This window comes from Acomys minous (genome assembly GCF_964271855.1).
Source record: "Acomys minous genome assembly, chromosome: 18".
NCBI lineage: Eukaryota > Metazoa > Chordata > Mammalia > Rodentia > Muridae > Acomys > Acomys minous.
Window position 1 is genome coordinate 63,901,531 of NC_140501.1, and position 27,990 is coordinate 63,929,520.

At 45.8% G+C, this 27,990-nt stretch overlaps 1 protein-coding gene across 2 annotated transcripts; it reads right to left on the bottom strand.

Moving 5' to 3' along the window:
- Window positions 1-185: 185 nt before the first annotated feature.
- LOC311589634 (disks large homolog 5-like) lies at window positions 186-27,990 on the bottom strand. 2 transcript variants are annotated; one of them, XM_084768193.1, is made up of 7 exons: window positions 27,911-27,990; window positions 27,549-27,793; window positions 4,505-4,664; window positions 3,178-3,321; window positions 2,142-2,304; window positions 1,838-1,953; window positions 186-733 (listed from the first exon to the last, which is right to left on the bottom strand). In XM_084768193.1, the coding sequence occupies exons 2-7, from the start codon at window positions 27,577-27,579 to the stop codon at window positions 640-642; spliced, it is 708 nt and encodes a 235-aa protein (XP_084624319.1). In that variant the 5' UTR covers window positions 27,580-27,793; window positions 27,911-27,990; the 3' UTR covers window positions 186-639. The 2 variants fall into 2 exon arrangements, with proteins under 2 accessions (XP_084624319.1, XP_084624318.1); XM_084768192.1 differs by lacking the exons at window positions 27,549-27,793; window positions 27,911-27,990 and adding an exon at window positions 5,696-5,879.

Here is a 27,990-nt window from a genome sequence, read left to right on the forward strand (position 1 = left end):
GAGACCGGATGGGACCGATTCCATCATTAAATGTGTATCTATGGAACTGGCCACACTCTCAACACAGAAGACACCATGTCCTCTATAGCCATGATGCCTGGAACATACAGAGATCCATCTCTGCCTCTGATTTCTTGGAATACAAGAGTGAAACAGCACATCTGAACAAAAAAGACGGGCTTAAGTGTGAGGAGTTGAAAATTACACTTTTAATCATCAAAAAGACATTTTTCAAAAAGGGCTTTAAAAGGGCAGTCAACAACAAGAGTAAATAGCCTTAGAAAACTTGAAAAACAATAACAATAACATTTAACATTCTAATAACAAAATCAAAACCAAAATAGCTAAAAGCAAAAACCTCAAACCAAAACACCAACAGAAAACTATGCTCAGCAGCGTCCTCTCACTGTAGGGTTAGCAGCACAGACCCACAGGCTGTGGAAGGCCTTGGACTCTTAGTGGCAAGGTGGTCACATCAGTCCTCTGAAGGGATGAGATTCAGAAGGCAAAGGGAACCAGACCCAGAAGCAGCCTGGCTGGCTGAAAGGCTCGAAAAACTTAGGGCCTATTCACCCAAAGGTAAAGCATTTGGAGAAAGACATTCCATCCCAGGCCTTCTGTGGTGGCTGGGGATGGGGCTCAGCAGGTGGCTTCTGATCCAGCTGCCTGTTGCTGCTTCTTTGCTGCCAGCTGGGCTGACTTCAGTTTTATCTCCTGTTGCAGTGTTTCAGACCTGGGAGAGAAAGACAGTTAATGCCCAGGGCTAGTGGTGATCTGCCCTGTGGGCTGTCAGGCCGCTAACTCCCACCACCTCAATGGTACTGGACAGTTAACATGATGCTTTAACTGAAGTCATTGTACCTCCAACGAATAAGAGTCTAAGAGCTGGACCTAGAAATTTCCTCAACCTTAAATACATGTCAGAACTTGATCTAGGTCCTGTATGATCTCTGTTCTGTTAGAAAGGCTGGGGCTTTCTGCTACAGGCCACCGGCATCCCTTTCTAACTCCCATAGTCAACAGCATAGGAAGGATCTACACCTTATCCATGATGATCTACTGTTGGACCACGTCACTTTATAGACATGATAGAGCCTTGCCACCAGGGCGCCTCAACAAGGTCATGAGACCAGCTCACTCCCCCTGCTCAGGAGTCTCCTGGAACCCAACAGATATATAAGGTAGAGCCTGTCCTGCTGGAGCAGCATTTCCTGAATTCTGTGCCTGAGAACAACAGCCCTGCACAGGATCAGGCTCCAAACAGACACCCATGTTTTCCTCAGGGCTGGAGCTCGCAAACTATATCCTGGCTCCCTATGGGAGTGTGTTGCAGAGCCCTCCTGTGAAGGTTCTGATCATCCCTGCAGCAGAGACATCTGCCGGCTTCATTCTGGAAACACATTAACCTATTGTGTCCAGAGAAGCCTTTTCACAGAAATGGGTAAACACTACAGAGCAGTGTTCAAGGGAGAGACTCTGATCAATAACAGGGGATGTTCCTATAAAAATATACTTTCAGACAAGTGTGGTTGTGTACACCTTGAGATCCCACCCAATGCGAGGCAGCTGCCTATAAATCTCTGTGATTTGACGGACATCCTGCTCAGAACATATTAGGGAGAACAGAGGGGAGTCACAAGGCCTCAGACACACTGGGCATCAAACATACTGTCCTGGACAGAAGTTCTTGTTGACCGGCCCAGCACAGGACTTTGAAGTGTTCTTTCCCTGCAATGGCTCTTAGCTTTGCTGGCCAACAGAATCCCATAAAAGACAGAGGTCCCAGGTACAGGGGACCCAGATGGCGTCACCCTCTCCTCCCAGCCTAAGCTCCTACATCATCTGGATTTCCCCCAACTCATTCTTCAGCTTTGAGCCTGAGTCCCTCAGCCGGATGATCCGCTCCTTCTTCTTGCGCAGGCACTGCAGCAGTTCCTCCAGGCCTTCTAGCACCTGTTGGTTACAAGACAGTGTGTAGTGCAGGGCTGCTCACAGGCGTGCGCAGACTTCCATGCAGGGGCAAGCACACAGAGAGGATCGCATGAGTGGGGAGGGAGGGCACAGGCGGGTGGATGAGCAGCCAGGCAGTCCACTGGGCAAACGCTGCCAGATGTGAGCCTGACCCAGCTGACTGACCCTACCTCCTCCTGCTGGGTCTGGCGGTCACTCTGCTCCTCCTCTTGGTCCTTGCACATCTGCTTCAGCAGGGCACATTCCTCTTGCACCTTCTTGTTCTCCTGCCTCAGTGCTTCCACTCTCTTCTTCAGCTGATTCTGCTCCATCAGGAGCCTGCTGCGGAGGTTGCTGGAAACACCCTCTGCAGAGTCAGCCCCTGCCGACCTCCTCCCTCCAATCCCTCCTTCCAGCCCCATAACCCCCACCTGACCCCAGGTTCCCATGAAGAACTAGGAAACAGCCCAGTCCAGCCCCGACAGCTGCACTCAGGAGACCAGACAGAGAGAGCAGCCGACTCAGCAGAGAATAAACAAGTTCTAAAGTCCCCAACACCTACAGGGATTCATGACATTTAAAAGGGAAGAGGAGTCTCCACCTGCCCTTTACCTTCCAAGATAATGGGGAAGCATCAAAAAGAAGGGGAGGTGGCAGGCACATAGAGGAAGGGGCCACAAGCTGTCTGGATGAGACCTGACAGGCTGTGGCCACATGGTGGGGCAGGAGGTCTCCTTCTGTCAGAACTCTAGGGGAGGGGAGTAGGGCAGAGGAGGGAGGGAGGGTGGGAACAGGAAGATACAAGGAAGGGACAACATTCAGGATGTAATCTGGATAAATTATAATAAAGTAAAATGTAAAAAGAAGGATGGAACAGATACCCTCAAAGAGGGACAGGAGACCCAAAGGGAGAACATTCTAACTACCTGTCCCATAACAATCAGCTCTGTCAACCCTGCCTGAGGCCCTGAGGCCCAGGGCTGCCTGACACCCCTCTCAGGCTGTGAGTCCTTTTCTATCTAGAGGCTCCTGAAGCTGGAAGCACAAGGCTGGGAGGAGCTAACAGCCTCTTTCACACTTAGCCAAACTGAGTCCAAGAGGCACAGGCAGGCTGACGGCCTAGAGGCAGAAGGGATAGATCCCAAGCTGGGGACGCTCCTGTCCAAAACCCAAGCAAGGCTGTGATGGCCATTGCAGAAGGGTTGGGGGTCCCTGACAGGCACTTACCGAAAAAAGCCAGTCTCCTGTTTCAGCTCCCTGAGCTGCTTTGAGGTTTCCATTTTCTCTGTCTCCATGTCCTGGAGGGCCATCATGGCCAGTTTGTGCTCCTTCTTGAGTTCCTCCACGAAAGGATTCGGCCTGTTGTAGGGCCTGGCCCCAGGAGCAAAGAACCACATGACTACAGGCCTCAAGGAGCTGGTGAAATCGGGCTGTGCCCTGGACTACCCAAGCCCAGAAGCTTCCCCATTCTGGGCCTCAGGTGCTGGGAGGTCTGGCTACTCAGGAAACTTGCTTATGAAACACCAGCAGACGCTTGATGCGCAGCTGAAGGGTGCCCTGGCTGACGAGTTCAGGAAGCAGCGTCAGGAAGCTGGAGGGGCTCTCTAGCCTGTTATGTTCTCAGGAACCAAAAGCCTGGGATTTCATTTCTTCTGCTTTCAGAGCAGTGATTCTAGATCCTGGGGTGACTCCTACTGTAGAGTCAGACTGTGCACACAATTCTGGGGATGAGACCCAGCATCAGGACACCTACATAAACTGCTCAAGGCATTCCGATGTCCTCCAGTCTGACCACATAAGCCAAGAGCAGCCCTGCTCTTGTGCGGCTCCCAGAACTCAGCATTGATACTGTGAGACAGACAAATCCTCAGGCCCTAGCACAGAACCCTGGCTCCCAGAGTCTTGTGAGACACATAGACATGAAAGTGTGTACGTACACACACATACACACACACACACACACACACACACACACACACACACACACACACACGAGAGGAGGAGATAAAGAGAGACAAAGAAGAGGAAACACAGAGAGAAAGGGATGCTGAGGAAATGCACGGAGCAGTGTTGTCTCAGAGTATAAGGCAGAAAGTCAGAGACAACAGTGTTGATCTCCACGCATGAAGTGAGGTAGAGCAAGTGGGACCAGCCTACTCCAGCCACACCAGGAGCTTCTAGCACTCAGTCACCTGCTAGGCAAGTGAAACAAATCTCATCCCAAACTCACAGCAGCTAGTATGTCACATCGCACAGGCCACCACCTGTCAAGGTATTTCCAAATGCTTGCTGGGAACTCACTCTCCACTGCCTCAATCCCTGTGTTGTGTGACACAGACCACAGGCTCTGAGGAAGCAGAAGGGTCCGTTTCCCATCTCACTCTGACCAAACTTCAGGTCCTGCCTCTCCTCTGAGAAGCATCAAGGGACACGTGGTGGGGCACAGAAACACCCTGGAGGTACAGCCTCGTAGATCCCATAGCCTTAAAAGGAAAAGATGAAGGTGACATTGCAGACCCAAAACTGACACCAAAGGGTTTGACACAATGCAGACCTCTTGTCAAGGGATCCTTCTGTTATGAGGATGACACGATCCCTCAGGTCATTTCGCTCCTGGGTTATCACCTGCAGCTGCGCAGTCAGCCTCTCCATTTCCTTCCTCACCTGCTTCTTGGAGAGGAGGTTTGCAGGGGATGAAGGCTCCCCACTGGCCCCTGTAGGGAGAACTCAAGTGAACTTGCATTGTGACCAGGCAGAGAGGTTGGACAGACAACCCTGATTTCTATATAGGCAGAGAGCAGGCCTGGCTCGCAGTAACACACTAAAGATATTGTCCCAGGCCTGAGATGCCTGCTCTGTGGATCTCAGCTCTCCCACCACTCTTTAGGGAAGTGGCTATCTATGTAGCCAGGTGTTTTCTCTGGCTTACTACACATGCTTCAGGTGGCCACAGAGAGGATCTCTTCAGGATTATTCACAACTGCACAGGATGCAACTTGGCTTCAGAGCCCCTGAGCCTGTGATTACAGAAGCCAGGAGAATAATGGCACAGTGACAAGCACTCAGGGGCTGTGAACAGGCCCGCCCTCCTGCCTTGACACTCTAGGACTGTGACGGTGTATTAATAACCCTTTGGGTAGCAGACCAGGATCAGAAGACTGATCAGTTCTCCCCACTGACAGACCAACACACCCAGAGCTGGCAATAAGGATCCAGCCTCTGTCTTGGTCCACTCCCTGCGACAGTTTGCCTGCACTAGAGTTATGCCATCCACCCACAACTATTGATTCAGAAACCTATAGATGTCACAGTCAGGGTCAGGTGGACTTAGGATTCCTGAGGACATAAGGTCATGGCCAGGAGCATGTTTCTCTCTCTGTTCCTACTGTCCCATACCCATGACTCTTAAAAAACCAGTGGGGGTGAAGTGCAGTGATGCCCTACCTCATCTTAGGAAACATTATCCCTTCTTGACTCCTGATGATCTCCATTGTCCCCATGTTACACCCCAAATGACCAGTAAAAGTAAAACCTAGGAGCTCCCAGGACAACAGCTTGGCCTTACCAGCTCCTGGCTTTGGGGATGGACAAACTACTCTTGTGGAATCCTGCACTTTCAGGAATATTGACACCCAAGGAAGTCTATTTGCTTCCCAGAGGCTCATGTTCCTGTACTCCATTACTGAAAAGCCCAGCTCAAGCCCACCTCCTCCAGGAAGCTCTGCATCCCCTGCCCAAGACTCACTGCGCCTTCCCCAGGGCCACTTCTTTCTTGGTGGTTTGAACTCAGATGGAAGCCCAGCTTCCTTCTGTCTCGCCGGGGATTCTCCACGGTCCCCATTCTCCCTACGAAGTAGACTCCTCAGTCTGGCCAACATCTTGATGTGACCTCTTGGTACTGAGTGAATGCCCTAAGGGCACTTGCTTGCTATTGCTACAACAGTGGTGACATCACAAAGGATGACAGGACAATGTTCAGAGAGGGGACTGCTGATGTCATGGGGAGCAGCCTTTGCCTCCCTGCTCCTGGTCTCCTTGTGCTTACCAGATGCTGAGGTGCCCTTTCCAGCATTCTCTGCTGGGGCAGCCATTGACCACCACCTCCTCCCCAGCCAGAGATCTGTCTAGGCTGGATTGGAAACAGCTTAGCTCTTCCCATGTGGGGAACTGAGTGTTTACTCTCCAAACAATGCTCAGGAGTGTCTCACCCCTTCCTCAAAACCCACTATTCATCAATATGAGAAATTAAATAGTAGGGAGAGATCACACCAGCAGGGATGTAGAGGAAAAGTCACCTGTCACATGTGTACTGGGGCTTGAAAACACATCCAGGAAGAGCTGCAGGGCTAATTGCGACGGGGCATGCTTGTTAGGAGGTACAGCCATGGAAGGCATGTGCTTACCTTTTGAAAGTTGTCTCACTTGAGGTTTAATAAGAAAGACGCAGAGACCTGTGCTTTTTCTATAAAACTTCAGATAACATCCTGATGCTCACAAGCTCTGTGCAGTGTTCTGGATCATGTGACCACCAGCTGACAGCATGTGTGTAGAAGGTGCCGTTCCTAAATTATCCAGAAGCAGACTAGCACCCTACATCCAGCTCAAAGAGGTCGACTCACGCCCCATAGATTATGATGAGATCCAGCTGAGTGTAAATATTGATAAATGGGAGGCGCCTGTAGATCAGGTGACAGCACCACAACTAACAGCCACAGCAACCACCAGCTGCAGTGAGCATGGCCGGAGCCTGCTGCCGGTGGTGCGCCTGCAGCTGATGAGGTTCAGGCATGACCCTCAGATGACCTGACTCTGTCAGGACAATTGCCACTTGCTGAACTGGGAGGGAAAATCAGACCATAAAGCACTCCAGATTATTAACTTGATTCCAGTGGAGAGAATCATAATATATGAGGTTTATCATAACCCCAAAGGCGACTGCAGATGGTGTAATTTGGGGGTGGTGAGGTGTTCTAAAGAAGCATGTCTGAAGAAGGTGGGAGACTGATGTCACCTTGGCAGGTGTGTGCTCCTAAAGCATGGAGAATGAGTTACTGGGCTGAACTGTTGATGCCACATACATTCCATCAATGCATGGCTTGCTGTCCATGTTGGTGGCAGCAGGACTCACCCAGGACCTGAGGAGTGCCTTCCATGTTAAGTTAAACCCAAAACCACGGTGAGGATTCAGGATTCCTACTTCTCTCTTGAGAAAGCCCTCTGTTTACAGAAGGGTGGTGACCCTGCGAATGAAGGAGCCATGACCTTGAAAGCAGTAACAATGACTCCCACTACAAACAGCATTCCCGAGTCTTCTGCTGCCTGAGCATGGACTCTCCCTGACTGCAGTTTTCACATCTCAAGGCTGTAGGATGGACCTGGTGATTTTCTTTGCATGACTGTGTAGGGACAGTGAAAGTTCTACAATTCTTCAAGCTGAGAACCTAAGAGCCTTCACTATCAACAGCTTAAGCTAAAAGCAGAGAGTTGTGTGTAGACATAAGGTCACTGTGTACTTTAAATTATGATTTCTTGCCTAAATGTTGGGTCATCTCTGTTCCCAAATTGTCCTCCTCTTATGGCAATAAAGCAGTTTACAGCCAATCATTGAGCAGGGGAGAGAATAGGGCTAGACTTCCTGCCAGCCAGGGGAGGAGGAGAGAGGATTGGGCCAGAGGATTCAGCCATGGGTAGAGGTACAAGGAAGATGAAGAGGAAGGAGCTGGAGCCCAGGAAAGCTACAAAGTGCAAGTAGCACTGGGATGTTAGCTGAGGGTAAGACAAAATAGCATAGAGGGTTAAGAACAGACTTAAGCTGCTCAGAATTGTGTGGTGGAGCCTTGAATTACACACGTGTGGCAGTTATTTGTGGGATAGCTGGGTAAAAAAAATTAAGCAAAGCAAAACACACACAGTTTTATAAAAATAAATTAAAAAGTTGTAGATGGACAAATTGTTAAGTGCATACGGCCCAGAAGCCAGTTTAGCGCTGAGGAAGTCACACTGTATCCAGACCTGCATGGCTGTCTGCAGGATGCGTAGAGAAATGAACAAAGCTGTGGAGTTCAGGGAAGGCATCGGGGGACTAGGTCTCCTAGAAATTATATCATAGAAAAACTATAATGCACATCAAGGACTTCAAGTCTCTTACATCCTTAGGAGTGGAAAGGTTTGAGAGCAGGAAATGCCGTGGCCCATAGTGACCACAGAGGTGCATTTCCACTCAGAGACTGGGATTCCCTTCTTGCCAGGGATGCATCAGGGACAGTCAGAGATGGCTGAGACACGTCCAGAACTGCTGGCCTCCAGAATAGCTCCGAGAGTGATAGTTAGAGTGTGTTCTGATGGGACATCAAGGATGCTTTATCAGGTATGACTAAAGTGAATTCCAGAGTTTGAGCCAAAACTTGCAACTTGTTTCCTCCTTAGCCATGGTGAGAGCATGGCATGTAAAGGCCCAGAGATGCATGGCTGTGCTCCTTTGTAAGAGACTTTTACATTTAATGTCTGCCAAAGATGAATGTACCTCTGCTGTGAGACCGTGTTGATTGGCATAATTTTTTGTTTGTGTTTTAGTTTGAACTTTGCCTCTGGTTATTTTGGGTTTTTGTTTGTGCATTATTTTTTTCTATTTATTGTTTTTCATCCTTTGCTAAGACTACTCACGGTATATTGACTGGCCATTTGAAGATTTTTTTCTTCTTTTAAATTTAATTAATTTATCAAATTACATCCAAATTTTTGTCCCATCACTTGTATCCTCCCGTTCCTCCCTCCTTCTCACTTTCCCCCATTCCCCTTCCCTAGGTCTCTGATCGAGGAGGACCTCCTCCCCCACTATAGGGTCACAGGCTATCAAGTCTCATTTTAGTAGCCTGCTTTTTCATTTTTTGAGTGCCAACAGGCCACAGGGAAGTGGTCAAATATGGGGCACCAGAGTTCGGGTCTGAGTCAGTCCCTGCTCTCCACTCAACTCCGGAGAATGTCCTGTCCATTGGCTAGATCTGAGAACGGGTTTCATGTTTATTACAAGTATTGTCCTTGGTTGGTGCAGGAGTTTGAGCAGAACCCCTGGGCCCAGATCGGCCCATCATGATGTTCTACATGTAGGTTTCAAGGACCCTCTGGATCCTTCTGTGTCCCCATTCTCCCATACTTGTCTCACCTAGAGTCCCACTAGGATGTCCTCACAACTATCCCAATCTCCTGGTAAGTAAAGGTTTAACAATGTGACATGCCTCTTGGGCTAGTGCCCAATTATAAGTGAGTATATACCATGTGAGTTTTTCTGCTTCTGGGTTAACTCAGTCAGTATGATCACTTTCAGTTCCTTCCATTTGTCCACAAATTTCTGGATTTCCTTGTTTTTTTTTTTAACAGCTGAGTAGTATTTCATAGTGTAAATGTACCACAGTTTCTTTATCCATTTTTCTATTGAGGGACACTTAGGCTGTTTCCATGATCTGGCTATTATGAATAAGGCTGCTATGAACATGGTTGAGCATATGTCCTTGTTGTGAGTTGGAGAATCTTCTGGGTATATTCCAAGGAGTGGAACAGCTGGGTCTTGAGGAAGTCCTATTCTCAGTTCTCTGAGATAGCACAAGATAGATTTCCAAAGTGGTTATACTAGTTTGCATTCCCATAAGCAATGAAGGAGTGTTCCTCTTTCTCCACATCCTTGCCAGCATGTGCTGTCACTTGGATTTTTGATCTTAGCCATTCTGGTGGGTACAATATGGAATCTTAGAAGAGTTTTGATTTGCCTTTCTCTGATGTTAAGTGTTTCTCAGCCATTCAATATTCCTCTGTTGAGAATTCTCTGTTTAGTTCTGAGCCCCATTTCTTAATTGGGTTATTTGGTTTGGTGGTGTTTAATTTCTTGAGTTCTTTATATATTTTGAAAAATAGACTTTTGTCAAATGTAGGGTTGGTGGAGACCGTTTCCCAGTCTGTGGGCTGTCGTTTTGTTCTTTTGACAGTGTCTTCTGCCTTACAGAAGCTTCTCAACCTCATAAGATCCCATTTATTGATTGTTGATGTTAAGGCCTGGGCTGTTGGTGCTGAAGATCTTCTTTTTCTTTTTATTTATTTGTTTGTTTGTTTTGGTTATCTCTAGACTAGGTTTCTCTGTGTCACTTTCTTGGCTGTCCTCAAACTCATATTGATTTGCCCCCTGAGTGTAGGGATTAAAGGCCTGTGCCACCAAGCCCTGCTTTGAAGCTCGTTTTTGAGAAAATGTATTTTTCATGATTTCCAGCTTTTCACACTTAAGAAGAGCTTCTTCAGTCAGGTGTGGTGTCACAGTCCTGCAGCCCCAGGACTCACAGGCAGTGATGAATCTCTGCAAGTTTCATGAAAGCTGGGCTACCTAGTGAGTTCCCAGCCAGCGAGGGCCACGCAGTACAATGGGCTCTTGGGTGTGGATGGCTTGGCTTACTGCATGGATTCACACTTTATGGTGAAGGACCACACTGTATCCATGATGCCGTGTATTTACTGACCCCTAAACTATAGTACCCTATATACACACTTTCAGGAAGTCATCATGCTGCACAAATTAGTGAGGCATATTCCTGCATTGCTGTACAACTTCTCAGGAAAAAAAACCATTAATTGGAGAGTGTAAAGAAATCAGGAAACCCAGAGATATCTGCATCTGTTATGGTTTGCTTGCTCGTCTGTTTGTTTTTGTCACACAGGATAACCATACAACAATGATGACCTGGTGGTTTAAGGAATGAAAAATGCCAAACATTTGATTCTTACCAGTGAAGACTCAGGAACCAGATGCTGAGGTGAAAACCTACTAGTTCAGAGAGGCAGAGAAAGCATCCAGCTGACCTTTTTACTCAGCTCACATCCTGAAGGAAAAAGGCAAAAGCCCAAGGCCAAAAGCTTGCTAGTTCAGCTGAGAGCCCAGGAGGAAAAAGGCAAGAGCTAAAGGGCGCCTTCTTCTCCTCCACACTGTGTTAAATGCCCTTCTTTCAAAGTCCTTCCTGTCTACCTAATCCCTGTCAGCTGGGTTCTTGCTCTGCCTCTTGACCTAGGCTTAACTTTATTAAATCCTGTGTACAGAAAGCTCTTGGATTATAGGGTGTGCTAGGGCTGAGCCCCATCACAATCACCTGTTTACAGTAAACAGAAAGTTCCTAAATTAAAGGTGTGTGCTAGAGACGAACCAAACCAACAGGAAACAGGCTTTTACAGTCCAGTCTCAGGGTTCACAATGGGATAAAATATCCTGCAACAATGACCTTCCAAGCCAAGCTGCGAAATAGCTCTGTATATATACTGTTGGTCATTGCATTAGATGTGATGTTTGCTTTCAGAGTTATTTATATCCATTTATGTGAATGGTGTTCTGACTACTGTGTGTCTTTGCCCATATTCATGCAGTTCCTTCAAAAGACCGAAGAGGAAACGCATCCCCTGTTACAGTCAATGGCTTGGCACCATGTAGGTCCTCTGAGAGGGCAGCAAATGCTATTAACCAATGAGCCATCGCTCCAGCTCCTGCACCTGGCCTTTGTCCTTATAGTATAGGTGCTGTATTATTTGTACTGGATCCCCACAACCAAATGGATCAGTCTCTAGAAACAGGTCCATGAGGTAGGTGCCCTGACTGTCTGAGGCTGCCAGGCATCTGTGCACGGCTCTGGTGTCTCCACAGCTCTCCATGGGTTCAGCAGATTGATTTCCAAACTGGTTGTGCAAGTTTGCACACACAGCAGAGATGGAGGAGTGTTCCCCTTGCGCCATGTCCTCACTAGCATGTGCTGTCCTTTGGGATTTTCATCTAAGCCGTTCTGATGGAATCTTAGAATCCTTTGGGTTTGCGTTTCCCTGATGACTAAGGACATTGAGCATTTTGGCCAGTGTTTTGTAGCCATCAGTGATTCCTCTGTTAAGAATTCTCTGCTTAGCTCTGTACCCTTAATTGCGTATATGAGGGTTTTGTTTTTTTTGGTTTTTTTTTTTTTTGTTTTGTTTTTTTTTTTTGGTGCTTAATTTCTTGCTTTATTTCTGTAGTTTTGATATTGGGCCTCGGTTAGATGTAAGGTTGGTGAAGATCATTTCCCATCCTGTAGTCTACCATTTTGTCCTCCTGACAATATCCTTTGTTTTCAGTTTCATGAGGTCCCATATATTGAATGTTGATCTAAAGACGTGAGCTGTTGGTGTTCTGTCCTGTGCCAACAAATTCAACAAATTCAAGGCTCTTCCCCATTTTCTCTTCTATTAGATTTAATGTATTTTGTTTTATGCTGAGGTCGTTGATCCACTTGGATTTGAGTTTTGTGAAGAGTTTTAAATATGGATCAATTCTCACTCTTCTACATGCAGACATCCGGTTAGACCAGCACTATTTGTTATAGATGCTTTATCTTTTCCATTGTATGGTTTTGGCTTCTTTGTCCATAGCTGTGTGGGTTTATTTCTTGATCTTCAATGCAATTTCAGTGATCAACCCATCCATTTCTATGCCAGTTCCATGTGGTATTTTTAAAACCATTGCTCTGTAGTACAGCTTGAAATCAGGGATGGTGATGCCTCCAGAAACCCTTTTCTAGTACAGCATTGTCTTAGGTATTTGGTTTTTTCCCCATGTGAAGTTGAGACTTGTTCTTTCAAGGTCTGTAAAGAATTGTGTTGGTATTTGGATGGGAATTGCATTGAATCTGTAGGTTGTTTTTGGTAAGATGCCCATTCTGACTATGTTAATCCTACGTATTCACGAACATGGGAGATCTTTCCATCTTCTGATAACTTCTTCACTTTCTTCAGAGACTGGCCTTGAACTCACAGCGATCCACCTGCCTCTGCCTCCTGAGGGCTGGGATTAAAGGCGTGCGCCACCATGCCCGGCTTTCTCCAAGCTTTTAACATGAAGGGATTTTGGATTTTGTCAAAGGCATATGGGAATTCAACAAGGTTATTGTGTGTTTTTTTTTCTTTCTGTTTTTTTATATAAAGGATTATATTGATGGATTTTTGTATATTGAACCACCCATGCATCTCTGGGATGAAGCCTACTTGACTGTGGTGGATAATGTTTTTAGATTCAGTTTGGAGGTGTTTTTTTTTTTGTTTTCTTCCTTTGTTTTTTTGAGACAGGGTCTCTCTGTGTTAGCCTTGGCTATCCTGGACTTGCTTTGTAGACCAGGTTGGCCTTGAACTCACAGTGATCCACCTGCCTCTGCCTCCTGAGTGCTGGGATTAAAGGTGTGTGCCACCACACCTAGCTCAGTTTGAAGTATTTTATTGAGTATTTTTGCATCGATGTTTATAAGAGAATTGGTCTGAAACTCTTGGTTGTTGTTGTGTGTTTGTGTACTTTAGGTATCAGGGTGACTGGGGCGTCATAGAATGAGTTAGGCAATGCTCTGGAGGCACTTTGCACTCAAGCAACATGCAAGGTAGAGCCTGTCATGTTGTAGCAGCATCTATTGAGCTGTGTGCCTGGGAACAACAGCCCTGCACAGGCCCAGACCTCAAACTGAAACCCGTGATTTCCTTAGGGCTGGAGCTGGCAGACTGCGTCCTGGCTCTCTATGGGAGTATGGAGTGTGTTCCAGAGCCCTCCTGTGAAGGTTCTGATCATCCCGGAGCAGAGGCATCTGCCTGCTTCATCCTGGAAACACCTTAACAGATTCTATCCAGAGAACTCTTCACAGAGATGGACAAACACTGAAGATCAATGTTTAGATGTGGGAATCTGATTACCATAAGGGATGTTCCTAACTAGAAATGTAATTTCAGCCTGGTGTGGTTGTGCACACCTTGAGATCCAATCCCTTGGTAAGTAGAAGATGGAAGATCCCAGTACTGAGAAGACTGTAGGCCTCCTCAACAGTTATTTTCACCATGGTCTTCAGAGTCATTTTTAAAAGCTATGGAGGGTCCATGGATACACACGCACACACACACACATAAATATCAAAGGACATTTGTGGAAGATTTTCTCTCTCTAGCATTTGGGTTCCAAGGAAGGAACTCAGGTTTCTAGGCCTGGCAGCAAGTATCTTTGCAGGCAGAGCCATCTCATCAGCTCATTTTATATGCCCTTTTCCTGTATTTATAACATATATATATATATATATATATATATATATATATATATATTCTATTTGTTGATAATGTGCATATTTTTTCCACTGCAAAATTGAATGTTTACCTAAGTAAAAATACACGTCAACTAGTGGAGACAAAGGAGGGAGCTGTGGAGACTTGATGTTGGAGGACCTAACAGCCTCTATGGAGATCCTCCTTTTGCTGTAGGCTACACCTAAGATGTAACTGGGATCTTAATTTTCCTTCCCCTGTATCCCCTAGGGCTAGGACTGAACACAGGGCATTGTGAATCCCAGGCAATTACTCTACTGAATTACATCGCAGGTCTGGAACTCTATGCATCTTACACAACTATTAAAGGGCAGGCTGCATGAAGAGACTCAGCTGGCCATTTGCCACCCCAAGACTGGTCCTTGAGAATGGCTGGCACAATGTTTTCAGATGAGAATTTCAGATGAGAACTTGCTAGGAGAGAAAAGGAGGGGCCTTAGCTCACAGTGTGCACCGGGGACAGTTTAGCTTGGGAAAAGCTGACGTGAAACTACTGTCTACCTGCACAAGTACCAGTAGAAGAGCTTAGTGAATCTAACATTCTGGTAGCATTTACCAAACCAGCCAAACAGTATGCTGAGCACACGCAGGTCAGTAAGGCATAGCTGGCCCCAGGCTCTATCCAGCTCTAAGATGGACAAGGAGACCAACTTAATACAATAGTAACTTGATAGTCTGGCCTAAAACAAGTCTACCCTAGTTTCCAATATGTCCACAGATGGCCCTTTCTGTCTGTGTGTGAACTTAGAAAGAGAAGGGACTTATGGCCAAGAGCAAACCAAGCCTTTCCTCTACTTTCTGTGACTGCTGAGCCTTTAAAAGTCTGGTTGTGACGAACTGACTGGGGACCACACGGTTACTCCCTCCACACTTTCACTCTCTGATTCCCCTCCGTCTCAGAAGTCAGATCCATTCCACAGATCCTAAAGCAGTCACTGGACAATAACCACTTCCTCAGCATCCTCTGGTTTCCGCAGTGACAAGTGCGCAGCTTCAATTCCTCCCCCTCCCCTTCTCCTTCTCCTCCTTCATTTTGAGAGACAGAGTCTGTGTGACCCAGGCTGGCCTGGAACTTGCAGCCCTCCTGTCCTAAAGGAGTTTGTCTTCCAATAGCAGGGTTACAGCTATCTGCCACCACACTCTGCTCCTTTTCCCTCTTTGGGTGTCTAGTAGCTTGAACATGTGGCAGTGAAGGGCATGAAACAGAGTGACAGATCAGTAAGATGCTACTTTGGTTCAATTTTTGTTACTATCGTGATACTTGCAGCTGGGAAATAATAAAGAAAAAAGTTTAATTGACCTAAAAAAATTGAAGGTTGATGGTCTATGATCAGGTGGCCACAACTAACAGTGTCTTGTTAGGCCACACAAAGGAGACTACAGAGCTTCTCAGTGCTTAGGATGCTCTCCTCCCAGAGGACCAAAGTTCAGTTCCCAGCTCTTGTATTGGGCAGCTCATGGCCACCTGTGTGTAGCTCACCTCTAAGGGATCTGATGCTGTTCTTCCTAAAGAGTGGCTGAACTTTACCTCATGGCCTTTAATGAGTCTGCATGTAAGATAGTGAAAGACAGATTCAATAAGCTTCATGCAACCTCCTCATGGAGATCCTAGCCCTGTGCTTCCATCCTCCAGGAACATCACGCATAAGTAATTCAGTGGAGAGCCCTTCATGCCAGTAAACCAAGCCGCCCTCCCACTGACTCCAGTCTGTCCACCTATCAGGACAGAGAGAACACATGCTGAGCAAACTGAAGTCTTCATGCTCAGCACCAAAACACACACACAAAAGGAAAAAAGCAATATTAGCTCAAGGGTTTGCTGAATAACTGCCAAAACATTGTATAAGATGAAAGGAGATCTGTGACCACTGCACAGACTGTTGATCATTTTATAATCAGTGTGAGTCAGCCAGACTAGGGTGGTGAGCCACCAGGTTGCTCAGCCTTTGCTGAGCTGCTGGGAATAGAGAAGGCATCAACACGGCTGCTAAACCCATAGACTTTAGGCAGAAGCCTTGTTTCCCAGATCCTTGACTTCAAAATGATAGATCATGTCCACATATTAAGGGGATCATATTGTATGCTATGACAATGTAGTTTTCTTGTTGGGGAGGGAAGGGTAATCTGCCAGTCAAAGTGATTTGCAGGGACATTGAGAATATAGATCTGTCTGTAAAAGTGACTTTCTTCATGTGGGAAATCAGGTAGTCTCAGAACAGGGTGCAGATGCCATTCCTTCAGGGATGGGTCGGGGTCCTGTGCTGTACCATTTGTTCTTTTAAAAGGAGATGGACAGTGATTATTTTTAAAGAGAGAGTAACTTCTGGGGCCTGGGAGACAATGTAGCTGATAAGGCACTTACTGGACAAGAGCGCACTGACTGAAGGTACAGAACCTTTAAAATTCCGACAAACGAGGAATTTGCAGAGAGAAGACGCACCAGGCTGTGATGCTGTGGGATGTGTGGATTGGGATCTAGTACCAGGTCCTGTTGTCATTGAGCAGGTGCCCCTGAAGGGACTCTGTCTCCCCTCCCCCTTTCCCTGCACTCCAGCTTTGATGTGGTGGCTTACCACAAGCTCAGAAACAACAAAAATAAATCATGGGCTTAGACCTCTAAAACTGCAAGCCCAAAGAAACCTTTTTTAACAAAATCAGTTTCCTATCTTGGCTATTTGCTACCTTTAAGGGGATGGAGTAACATGCCCTGTTTCTCCTTGGTGGCTAATGTGGTGCTGACTTGACTGGATCAATTTGCTCACATCTTAGCAAAGGGTATTTTCACATCTCCACTTCACAAGTGAAGAAAATGAAGATCCCAGAGAGTGTATAAGTATAAAATCCAACATGCAGGGGCTGAAGAGAGAACTCAGTGGTTAAGAGCACTGGCTGCTCTTCCAAAGGTCCTGAGTTCAATTCCCACAACCACATGGTGGCTCCCAACCATCTATAATGAATTCTGGTGTCCTTTTCTGGTGTGCTAGTATACATAGAGGCAGAACACTATATACATAATAAATAAATCTTTTTTTGTTTTTAATTTTTTTATTTTTTAAGTAATTTATTCAGATTACATCCCGATTGTTATCCCCTCACTTGTATTTTCCCATTCTCCCTACCCTCTATCACCCTATTTCTCTCCCCGAGACCTGTGCCAGGAGGGGAGCTCCTCCCCCACCATAGGAACACAGCCTATCAGGTCTCATCTGGATAGCCTGCTTCCCCTTCCTCTGAGAGCCACCAGACCTCTCCACCAAGGGAAGGTGGTCAGATAGGGGGCGCCAGAGCTCACGTAGTCCAACATGGAGAAAACGGCCCTGTGCTTCTCATCACCTAACACTGGTTCATTTTCTCACAGCACACGAAAAACCCAAACTGAGTGTACGGAGATTTAGAGCACATACAGTCTTTTAAAAATATTTTTAAAAATTGTTCTGTGAAGATGTGTGTGTGCATGGTGTTTATGTGTGTGTATGGGTCCAAATGAACATGTACCTCAGGTGTGTGTGTGTGTGTGTGTGTGTGTGTGTGTGTGTGTGTGTGTTTCCAAGCAGATGTAGAGAGCACTGATGAAATGACTGATGTTTGACAGCAGTGTGCACAGCCAGAGACTAGAGCTGAGGTGATCTGTGAAGGCTTTGGGATCTCTCTCAGCTGGGAGGTTTTGTAGCGTCCATTGTACAACTCGGCCCTCCATCATTGTGAAAGTGGTGGCACAAGGTAAACTTGTCTTTCAGCATTAAGTAGAAATGCAAGGTTGGACTCTGGCTCTCGAGGGAGTTCTTCAGAGGGCCTCAATGTGTCTTTCTCATAGGGCAGCCATGCGTGTGCCAGGACTTCCTCTATCGAGGGCCTGTTTGTTGGGTCCAGTGTCAGTAAGTGGTTGATGAGGTCTTGAAGCTGTGTGGAGAGGCGATGCGGGATCCAGAAATACCAGGGAAGAATCTGCTGCTTTGGCTTGGAGCGGTCAGACTTGTCCATACAGAGAATTCTAGGCCAGCCAAGATTATACAGTAAGACCCTCTTTCAAAAACCGTTTTTTGGGGGGAGGAGGATTGTTCAATAATTTAATTACATAGTGTGCTTGGTTTTTGTTTGGTTCGTGCCTGTGTCTTTGTTTTTTCTCCTAGACACAAACAAGAATTATCTGGAAAGAGGAAATTCAACTGAGAAGATTCCTCCATTGGACTGTCCAGTGGGCACATCTCTGGGGCATTTCCTTGACTAACGATAGCTGTGGGAAGGCTCAGCCCACAGGGGCAGTGACACTCTGGATGGTATTAGAGAGCAAGCTGAGGCAGCAGTAAGCAGCACTCCTGGATGGTCCCTGCCTCCAGTTTATGCTTGAGTTCCTGCTCTTGCTTTCTTTAATTATGGACTGTGATGTGGACGTGTAAGCCAAATAAGCACTTTCCTCCCCAGGCTTCTTTTGGTCATGGTCTTTATCATGGCAATGGAAACCCTAAGTCACATGACCACTCGATGTTTTCTTTATCATCATTATGATTGATGGAGACTTGGGTCCCTCCTACTTCTCGGCCATTTTGTGGTTAATGTTATGAATGGTGGAGTTTAAATATCTCTTTAAGACTCCCCACGCCTTCCGTGCATCTTATAGCACTGGAGAGATGGCTCAGCAGTTAAGAGCACTGGCTGCTCTTTCAGAGCTCTTGAGTTCAACTTGCAGCTGTTGTTGGCAGCTCACAACCATCTGTAATGGGATCTGGTGCCCTCTTCTGGCATGAAGATGAAAATGTAGGTCGAGCTTTCAAGTACATGAAATAAATAAACAAATCTTAAAAAAGACTTGATACCCTATGAGCATGTACAGGGGCAGGAGGTCCCCCTCAGTCACTGTCATAGGGGAGGGGAGTAAGGGGAAAATGGGAGGGAGGGAGGAAAGAGAGGATACAAGGGATGGGATAACAATTGAGATGTAATATGAATAAATTAATAAAATATATATTTAAAAAAAGAGAAAAATGCAAGTGTAAGTTCAGCCTTGTCTACCTGAGACCTTGTCTCAAAATAAAATAAAAAGGTGCCCCTTACAGAGGGGTGGTACACTTCTTTCATCCCAGCACTCAGGGTGGCAAAGGCAGGTATACCTCTGAGTTAAGGCCAGCCTAGTCTACAAAGTGAATCCAGGACAGAAGGGCCACACAGAGAAACTGCCTCAAAAAACAAAAATTAATGAAACACACAAACAAAAGACCACACTTTGGAGCATATATCCAGAAGAGGCATTGCTAGTTACAGGATAACTTGTTTCCTTTCTCTGTGACATCTCTCTGTGGTGGCTTGCATAGCAACCACAGCATCTCTGTGGTGGCTTGCATAGCAACCACAGCATCTCTGTGGTGGCTTGCATAGCAGCAGGATAACTACTTTCCTTTCTCTGTGACATCTCTCTGTGGTGGCTTGCATAGCAACCACAGCATCTCTGTGGTGGCTTGCATAGCAGCCACATCAGTTTTCATTCCCACCATCCATCACCCTTCACCCAGAGCACCAGCAGCTCCTCTGTGGCGTATGTTTCTCACAGAACGTAGAAGTTCCAGTTCATCCACTGCAGGGTTTCAAACAGCTGGTGCCAGGGAAGGAGACACTCACTTACATCTTAACACAGCCAACAGCTCATAAGGTACGGTGAGAAAGAGCCGACTTTAAAGCTTTTACCCTCCCTATTTAGCCTTCTTTGTATCTTGGACTAATGCCTATTTTTATTAGAGTTAATAATTTTATATCCCTTGTATTTAGTGAAATTTAGGGTAGAAGTTACTATTGGTTTTTTTCTAACACATTTTTTATTTATTACTAGTGAATTTCACATCATACATCCAATGTCCACTCATTTCCCAGTCTTACATATGGACTCCCAACCCTTGTAACTTCCCCCCACAAAGGAAAAACTGAAAAGGAAACCAACAACAAGAAGCCCATCTTGCCAACAGACCAGCACTGCAACCTGCTCCTCTGTCAGCTGCAGCCTCCTTGCACACCGGCCACACCTGCCGCATCCCCAGTTCTGCGATGCTCCGTACCACTCTGATGCTGTCTTTCCCACCACTCCATCGCGGTACTCATTTTTCACAGCAGCATTGCAAGTGGCAGTGTGTCCTGCAGTACACACTTCTGCCCAAACAGCTTTATTTACAAATGTTCACTGCAATGAGTTGTTGGTGTGGCTCAAAGTCTCTCACTTCCTGAACAAATTCAATACTGGACCCATGCGAAGACTCCTCTCAGACCCAACACTATGGACATCCTCATCGCCTTTGAGGGCACAGACATCAACACAGCCCATTCATGGCCCGCAGTGAGCTGCACCGACCTTGGTCCTTATATTGGTCTCATGTGGCTACACATGCCACTCACATCAACATGGTTCCACAAAGCTACAAAGCCTGAGGATATCACCGAGTCATCAGTCAGCGGCATAGACCACTTACATGCACATGGGTCGCAGGTGTCATAGTGGTCTGGGGCAGGAACATGGACTGCAGACACAAACAAGGCCTCTGCTAGCATCATGGATTGTGGTGGTCATTTACAGGAGTTCAATCTAAAAAGTGAACCTTTCCTTATCTTGGACCTCCTTCCTGCCCATAACCAGGGCATCCCATGTCTGGGCAGCATAAGCTCCAGGCTGCTGCACACTGCCTGCTGACCTTACTAGGGAAAGAGCCTGTTGACCTCACCCTTTCTCTCACCTGTCACTGCCTCCAGGCCTCCAGGTCTGCCTATCTGCATAGGGCACACATGGCTCCAGGATTTTTCTTTTCTTTTCTTACCTTTTCCACTTCTCCATCACTTATTTGTGCATCTGCAGCACCCTCGCCACATGGTTGAGGCTACCCTGGGTGTCTCTTCTGCCCTACTAATTTAGGTTTTTTGTTTTGTTTTGTTTTAAGATAAGGTTTCTCTTGTACTCCTGGCTGTCTTGAACTTCCTTTGTTGACCAGGCTGGCCTCGAACTCACAGATAACAGGCTGCCTCTGCCTTCCAAGTGCTGGGATTACAGGTGTGTGCCACCATGCCCGGGTCTAATTTAGTCTTTAAATAGGCATTTTTATCTATGAAGGAGACCTTGTGTTTAAAACCTGATATGAGAGAGTATGTTGAGGGAGGGGGATATATTGAAAACTGGAATTTATCGTCAAAATATTGCTAAGGTTTTATTCTGTTTTTTACATAGTAGATTTGTGAGTTGTTTGAGCTCCTTCCTTCTCTTCCCATCCTTACTTTCCTCCTTTCCTCTCTCCTTCGCTCCTTTTCCCTATGTATTTCCGTGTTTGAGGATGGGATATTGTTATATGTTGTCCAGTCTGATGATCTCAGACTCTGGGCTCAAGCAGTCCTCTTCTTCTGCCTCATATGAGGCTGGCATGTAGAAATATTCCATATAACACCAGCATTCATCTGTTTTACAGTTATTCCAAAGATTTTTTTCTAAAAAACACAAGTTAGGATTTCTTTTTCTTATGACTCCTGGCTGATGGACAGTTACAAACCTTGTCACAGACACTAGCCTCTCCTCGTTAAGAGAAGCTGATAGTTCCAGCTGCCTTTTACCCCAAAGGGGCTCCTGATCCCTCTTTTCACAGGCCAGCTCTGTGACCCATTTTTGTCAAACCTGTAGATACAATAGTAATGGGGCCAGGAAACCTAACCTGACAATGTTCTTTTTCTCTTCGTGACTAGCCTGCTATGGGATGGACAACAAAGAACAGAACTGCTGTGCCCTACAGCTCAGGGGTATCTACAGCAGCCACGGCAGCACAGGGAGCAGGTTCCTGGATCAGGAAGAGTTGACTCAGCTATGCACTAAGCGTGGCCTGGAGGAGCAGCTGCTGGCTCTGCTCAGATTCTTCTTGGAAATGAGCGCTTGGTCAGCTCCTCTCAAGGGAGAGTGCAGAGCTGTGCCACTGCTGTGGGCATTTGGGGGCACAGCACACAAAGAGAGACACTAGGGCATGTAATATGAACAAATAACAATTAAAATTAAAGATTAATTAAATCTAAAAATAAACTAAAAACATTGTAAGCTCAGATATGCGAGAGCTTACTTAACATGAAGTATATGTAGTCAGTGTATAGTTAGGCAGGCAGGCAGACGATGGCAATCTCAATAAACACACTCTCACTCAGATCTTGGATTCTAAAGATTTATTTATTTTTATGCGCATTGGTGTTTTGCCTGCATGTATATCTATATGAGGGTGCCAGATCTCTTGGAACTGAAGTTACAGCAAGTTGTGAGCTGCCGTGTAGGTGCTGGGAATTGAACCCAGGTCTTCTGGAACAGCACCCAGTGATGAGATACCTCTTCAGCCCCTGTTCTTGGTTTATGAATATGTTTCTCCAGTGAGAGAAACCAAGGCTTTTAAAAAGATATGGCCTGATGCTAATAGCAAGACAAGGGAAATATGAGGAGCCTAGAAAAGTGAACAATGCCAACTTTTGAGGAAATGCCATCCTAAAGTGAAAAAAGAAAGGAATCCCAAGGGAGTGTTTTGAATGAGGCCCTAGCAGCTAAAGCTGGAACACTTTGAACTATGAAATAATAAGAGTGTAAAACAAATACACAGGAGTCCATGCAGACATAAATGAAGGGTTAAAGAATACATGAATGGGGAATAAGAGATAGGTCTTCTATACAAATACTAAATAATATATGTAAATTATTCTGCCTCCAGAAGATGGAATTTAGTCCTCTCCCAGAGTTTGGGTTGAATTGAATTTGTAACTTGCTTCCAAAGAATAGAATATGGAGAGGGAAATTGACACTCTACAGTAGAGGAAAAGCCTGGTAATCAACACCTGAACCATGAGAATCCCAGCAGTCAAGATGAACATCACCAATAAGGTCAAGTAACCAGATGCAGCAGTGCACATCAGCAGCCTCCCCTACTTGGGACCATTTTGGCGTAGTTAGAAACACAAAATGTTGTCCGCAAGAAATCCCATTACTGTTAGATACTACCGGATATGATGTGATGGCAAAGACATTTATTTCCCTTCGTTTTCAAAGCCCCTAATTCTAGTCTAAGCATCAGGGAACCCCAGAAACTCAAGTCAAGGAACATTCCAGCCTCTGTATCTTTTAGCCTTGGCTGTCCTGGAACTTGTTAGGTAGTTCAGTCTGGCCTTCAACTCAGAAAGATCCATGTGCCTCTGCCACCTGTGTGCTGAAACTGAAGGTGTGTGCCACCAGCCCTGGACAATTTTTACTTTAAGAATAAAGTTCTGCAAAGAGAGGCCAGGACTGCCAAGGCTATACAGAGAAACCTTGTCTCAAAACAAAACAAAACAAAATAACAAAATTTTAAAAAACCAAACCAAAAGAAAGCAAAAAGAATGAAGTGCTGTTTTCAAGAATACAGTTCTGATAGCTCTTATTTAATTGCACCATGGAAGAGGAATGTGGGCAAATATCACTGCAGAACCAAAAAGCAGATGCAGTCTCTGTGGCCATGTGTCCAAGCCCAACTGTGTGAAGGTTGTTGGCATGTCGTGACTCCATATATTTCATGGTTCTGGAGATTTGAAGGGGGGAACGTCTGTTTTATAAAAAGTGTTTTTTCAAGCCACATGGACTGCAGGTCAGAGAATGATATGTGCTTTTTACTGGTCTGGCTGTCTTCCACTCTGTGGAACTCTCCACCTGAAAGGCCTTGGCTGACTTGTTTTTATGACACTCTAAGTCCCATGAGCCTAGCTTTCAACCTACATCCTTCTTTTCCTGACCAGCTAGTCTGCAGGTCCAACTCTGCCTGACTCTTTGCCATGACTGCCTCCTCACAGCATCCCTCCAAGTGCAGCCCCGAGGGTGCCCTTCTCTTTACCTGGGGAGAATCCACTAGAAGGAGTGGCCAGTCCCCTGTGGCCTTCGGAATCCAGAGACTCTTTAGCAAAAGCTCTGCATCAGGCTCCTGGTGCTGGCATCCCAACTAAGGGTTCTTAGAGCTGAGCCTCCCACTGCCCAGGGGAGTAGGGTGTGGGAGAAGGGCTGAGGAGAGGGGAGCCTAATGGGGCCAAGGGGTGCTCAGGGTCAGCATCCTAGTGCTCTGTCTGGTACACAGTTGAGCAGATGCCTGGGATGCAAGCTTGCATTTGCGAAGCCTAACAGGAGTCCCAGTTCTATGAGGAGGAAGAGGAGGAGGAGGAGGAGGAGGAAGGGGAGAAGAAGGAGGAGGGAGAGTGGCTGTTATTGGTTATGACCCTTGAAAATATCTTATGGACTCTCTGCTTCTTGGACCACTGTGATGGGAGTGAATGGCTGTTGTCTACTACACTCTGCTTCCACCACAACATTGTGCTCAAGCTCACAGCACCAAACAAATACAAACACTGATATAGGAAGTCAAAATAATTACATCATCTCTTATGTGGCTTTGATCAGGAATTTGTCACAGCTATGCAAAATAACTATTACAGCCATAATTCCAAACAAAGCTGCATTAAGAGTTTCTGGAGTTAGGATTTGAGCCATATTTTTAGGAGCATGCAATTCCACCTCCAGAAACACACAATCTTAATAGCTTTTCACATTGAGTTACGTCTGACCTGAGCAGCTATCTCAGTTGCTGAAATGTCTTGGTTGTGAGAATGAAGACCTGTGTCTGATCCCAGCACCTATGCAGAACTCTAAGTTTTTACTTTGTGCTGACTGTCCAGGCCCTGGGAGGGGAGACCAGACTGTCTTTCTGGAGCTCACTGGCTGGTCAGTCTAGCTAAGCTGGTGGCATCCAGGTGCCAGTGAGAGATTAGGCCACAGAGGACAAGGTGGACAATAAGGAGGTCACAAGCTCCTGAAGAACACTGCAGGTTGACCATTGCTCTTTGCCCTGCAAACAGCCGCACCTCCAATACCTTTCCTGTGACTGTGCCCTTTGTTGATCAGTGGAATTAAATCAAAGACCCAGAAATGAATCCACACACATATTGTCACTTGATTTTTGACAAAGAAGCCAAATCTATTCAATGGAAAAAGGATAGAATATTCAACAAATGGTGCTGGTCTAACTGGATGTCTACATGTAGAAAAATGCAATTGTACACCATGTACAAAACTCAAGCCCAAGTGGATTAAAGACCTCAACATAAAACCAGAGACACTAAATCAGTTACAAGAAAAAGTGGGAAGAGCCTGGAACACATTGGCACAGGAGACAACTTCCTGAACAGAACACCAACAGCCCAGGCATTAATGTCAACAATTAATAAATGGGACCTCATGAGGTTGAGAAGCTTCTGTAAGGCAGGAGACACTGTCAACAGAACAAAGCGACAGCCTACAGACTGGGAAAAGATCTTCACCAACCCTACATCTGACAAAGGTCTAATCTCCAAAATATATAAAGAACTCAAGAAATTAAACACCACCAAACCAAATAACCCAATTGAGAAATGGGGCATGGAACTAAACAGAGAATTCTCAACAGAGGAATATCAAATGGCTGAGAAACACTTAAAGAAATGCTCAACCTCCTTAATCATCAGGGAAATGCAAATCAAAACAACTCTGAGATTACACCCACCAGAATGGCTAAGATCAAAAATTCAAGCGACACCACATGCTGGCAAGGATGTGGAGAGAGAGGAACACTCCTTCATTGCTGGTGAGAATGCAAACTAGTACAGACACTTTGGAAATCTATCTGGTGCTATCTCAGAAAAGTGGGAATAGGACTTCCTCAAGACCCAGCTATTCCACTCCTTGGAATATACCCAGAAGATGCTCCAGCATACAACAAGAACATTTGCTCAACCATGTTCATAGCAGCCTTATTCATAATAGCCAGAACATGGAAACAGCCTAAGTGTCCCTCAGTAGAAGAATGGATAAAGAAACTGTAGTACATATACACTGTGGAATACTACTCAGCTATTAAAAACAAGGATTTCCTGAAATTTGTGGACAAATGGATTGAACTAGGAATGATCATAATGAGTGAGTTAACCCAGAAGCAGAAAGACTCAAATGGTATATACTCACTTATATCTGCATATTAGCCCAACGGGCATGTCCCATGAAAGCCTTCACTTACCAGGAAACTGAGACAGAGGGGAGGACACCTATTGGGACTCTAGATGAGAGAAGCATGGGAGAATGGCAAAGTAGAAGGATCCAGAGGGTCCTAGAAACGTACAAGAAGAACATTATGTTAGGCAGATTTGGGCCAGGGGTCCCGCTCAAACTATGACACCAGCCAAGTACAATACAGGCCGGAAACTTCAAACCTCTACCCAGATCTAGCCAATGGGCAGGACATTCTTCATAGTTCGGTGGAGAGTGGGGTATGACTTTCACACATACTCAGGTGCCTCATATTTGACCACAACCCGTGGATAGGGAGAATTGGTGGCACTCAGAGGAAGGATAGCAGGCTACCAAGAAGAGACTTGATACCCTATGAGCATAGCAACGGGGAGGAAGTCCCCCTCAGTCATAGTCATAGGAGAGGGGAGTAAGGGGAAAATAGGAGGGAGGTGGGAATGGGAGGATACAAAGGATGGGATAACCATTGAGATATAATATGAATAAATTAATAAAAATTCAAATTAAAGAAAAGAGGTGACAGTCTGTAGACAAGTGAGAACATTACAGTTTCCTAAGTGAATATTTTCTTGATTAGAAATTCATTCTCAATATATACACAGACTCAAAAAGTCTGTCAGAAGCCTCTCAATTCTATTTCCTATGTATTAAGCTTAAAATACTTAGGTATGTTTTGTTTCCACTTTCACTGTTAATCTATTGTTGCTTCCACCACAGAAACCTATGGAAAATGGCAATGCAAATGAAACAAATCCATAGTTTGAAATCATATTTACAATATCTAAACTTAATTCCATCTGCCATGATTTGTTAGCAGTCAGACTTATTGCAGACACTACTGTAAACAAACTTCTACCCCTTGTCTATCATTGACCAGGAGGAGGATGCCAAAGGCAGTGGCCTTGACCCTACCTCCTAGTAATGAAGGGATACCCTAGGGCTCTACCCATTCTGCTCAGGAATACACAAAGCATTAAGCACACTTTTCCCCAAAGTCTTGATGTTACAAAGTTGGCCTTAACCTGGCACCTGAGAAATTGGTTTTCAGAAAGGTTCCAACCACTCACTGATAAAAGTGGTTCACACCTCAAGCTGTGTACAAAAACCATGTGCTTATGCAGAACACTGGCTTCTCTGTGAGTCCAGAATCCACTAGGCACAGGACACCCATGTCACAGATTTCCAATGAACACTGGGCACATATGTTAAATTATGCATGTCCCATGAGACTCAGAAGAAGCCTGTGTAGGCTTGGTTCTCCTTTCCTCAGATGGATGCACCATCCATTCCTCTGTAATAAATCTGACCCAGGTGTAACTGTGTGCTGAGCCCTCTATACCCTGCTAGAAAATCACCAGACCTGGTACCACTGTGGGAAGCAGCCCAGCATGGGAACCAGCTGATGTCTCACCGTCTTCAGGATCCTGGCGTCCTCCAGTCATTTCACTTTTGCTGTTTATTCCACTGTATTCCTAGAGGCCATGGGCAAAGCACATCATTCAGTGAGTTCCCCAGTGGGTGCAGAGGGTAGGACAACTGTTTCCTTCTTCTCCTTGAACGATGTTGTTCAGTGTTTTTCTTTGGTTTAGATGACAACCATGAATCAATCAATCCTTTTTCATAAGGTAATTGTTGCAAATAACTCACCAGTATGGCCTAGGGCACAAAGAACAGACACAGTGAGATTATAGTGTATTTGAAAGCTGCAACCACTATGCTGGGCAAAATCTAAACTACTCTAAGCCTGGGGCTTCAAATCCTATAAACCAATACCTTGCCAATATGATGACTCCTGGGGTGGCTTCTGTCCCAACTGTTAACTGTCCAGCTACCAGCTCTCCCAACCCCCTCTC

Coding starts and splice junctions, on each gene's coding strand:
- LOC311589634 (XM_084768192.1), bottom strand. CDS start 5,828: ATGTTGGCCAGACTGAGGAGTCTACTTCGTAGGGAGAATGGGGACCGT. Junction 3,322..4,504: donor GAAGGATCCCTTGACAAGAG/GTCTGCATTGTG, acceptor TCCTGGGGCCAG/GCCCTACAACAGGCCGAATC. Junction 1,954..2,141: donor GCCAGACCCAGCAGGAGGAG/GTAGGGTCAGTC, acceptor TGTAACCAACAG/GTGCTAGAAGGCCTGGAGGA.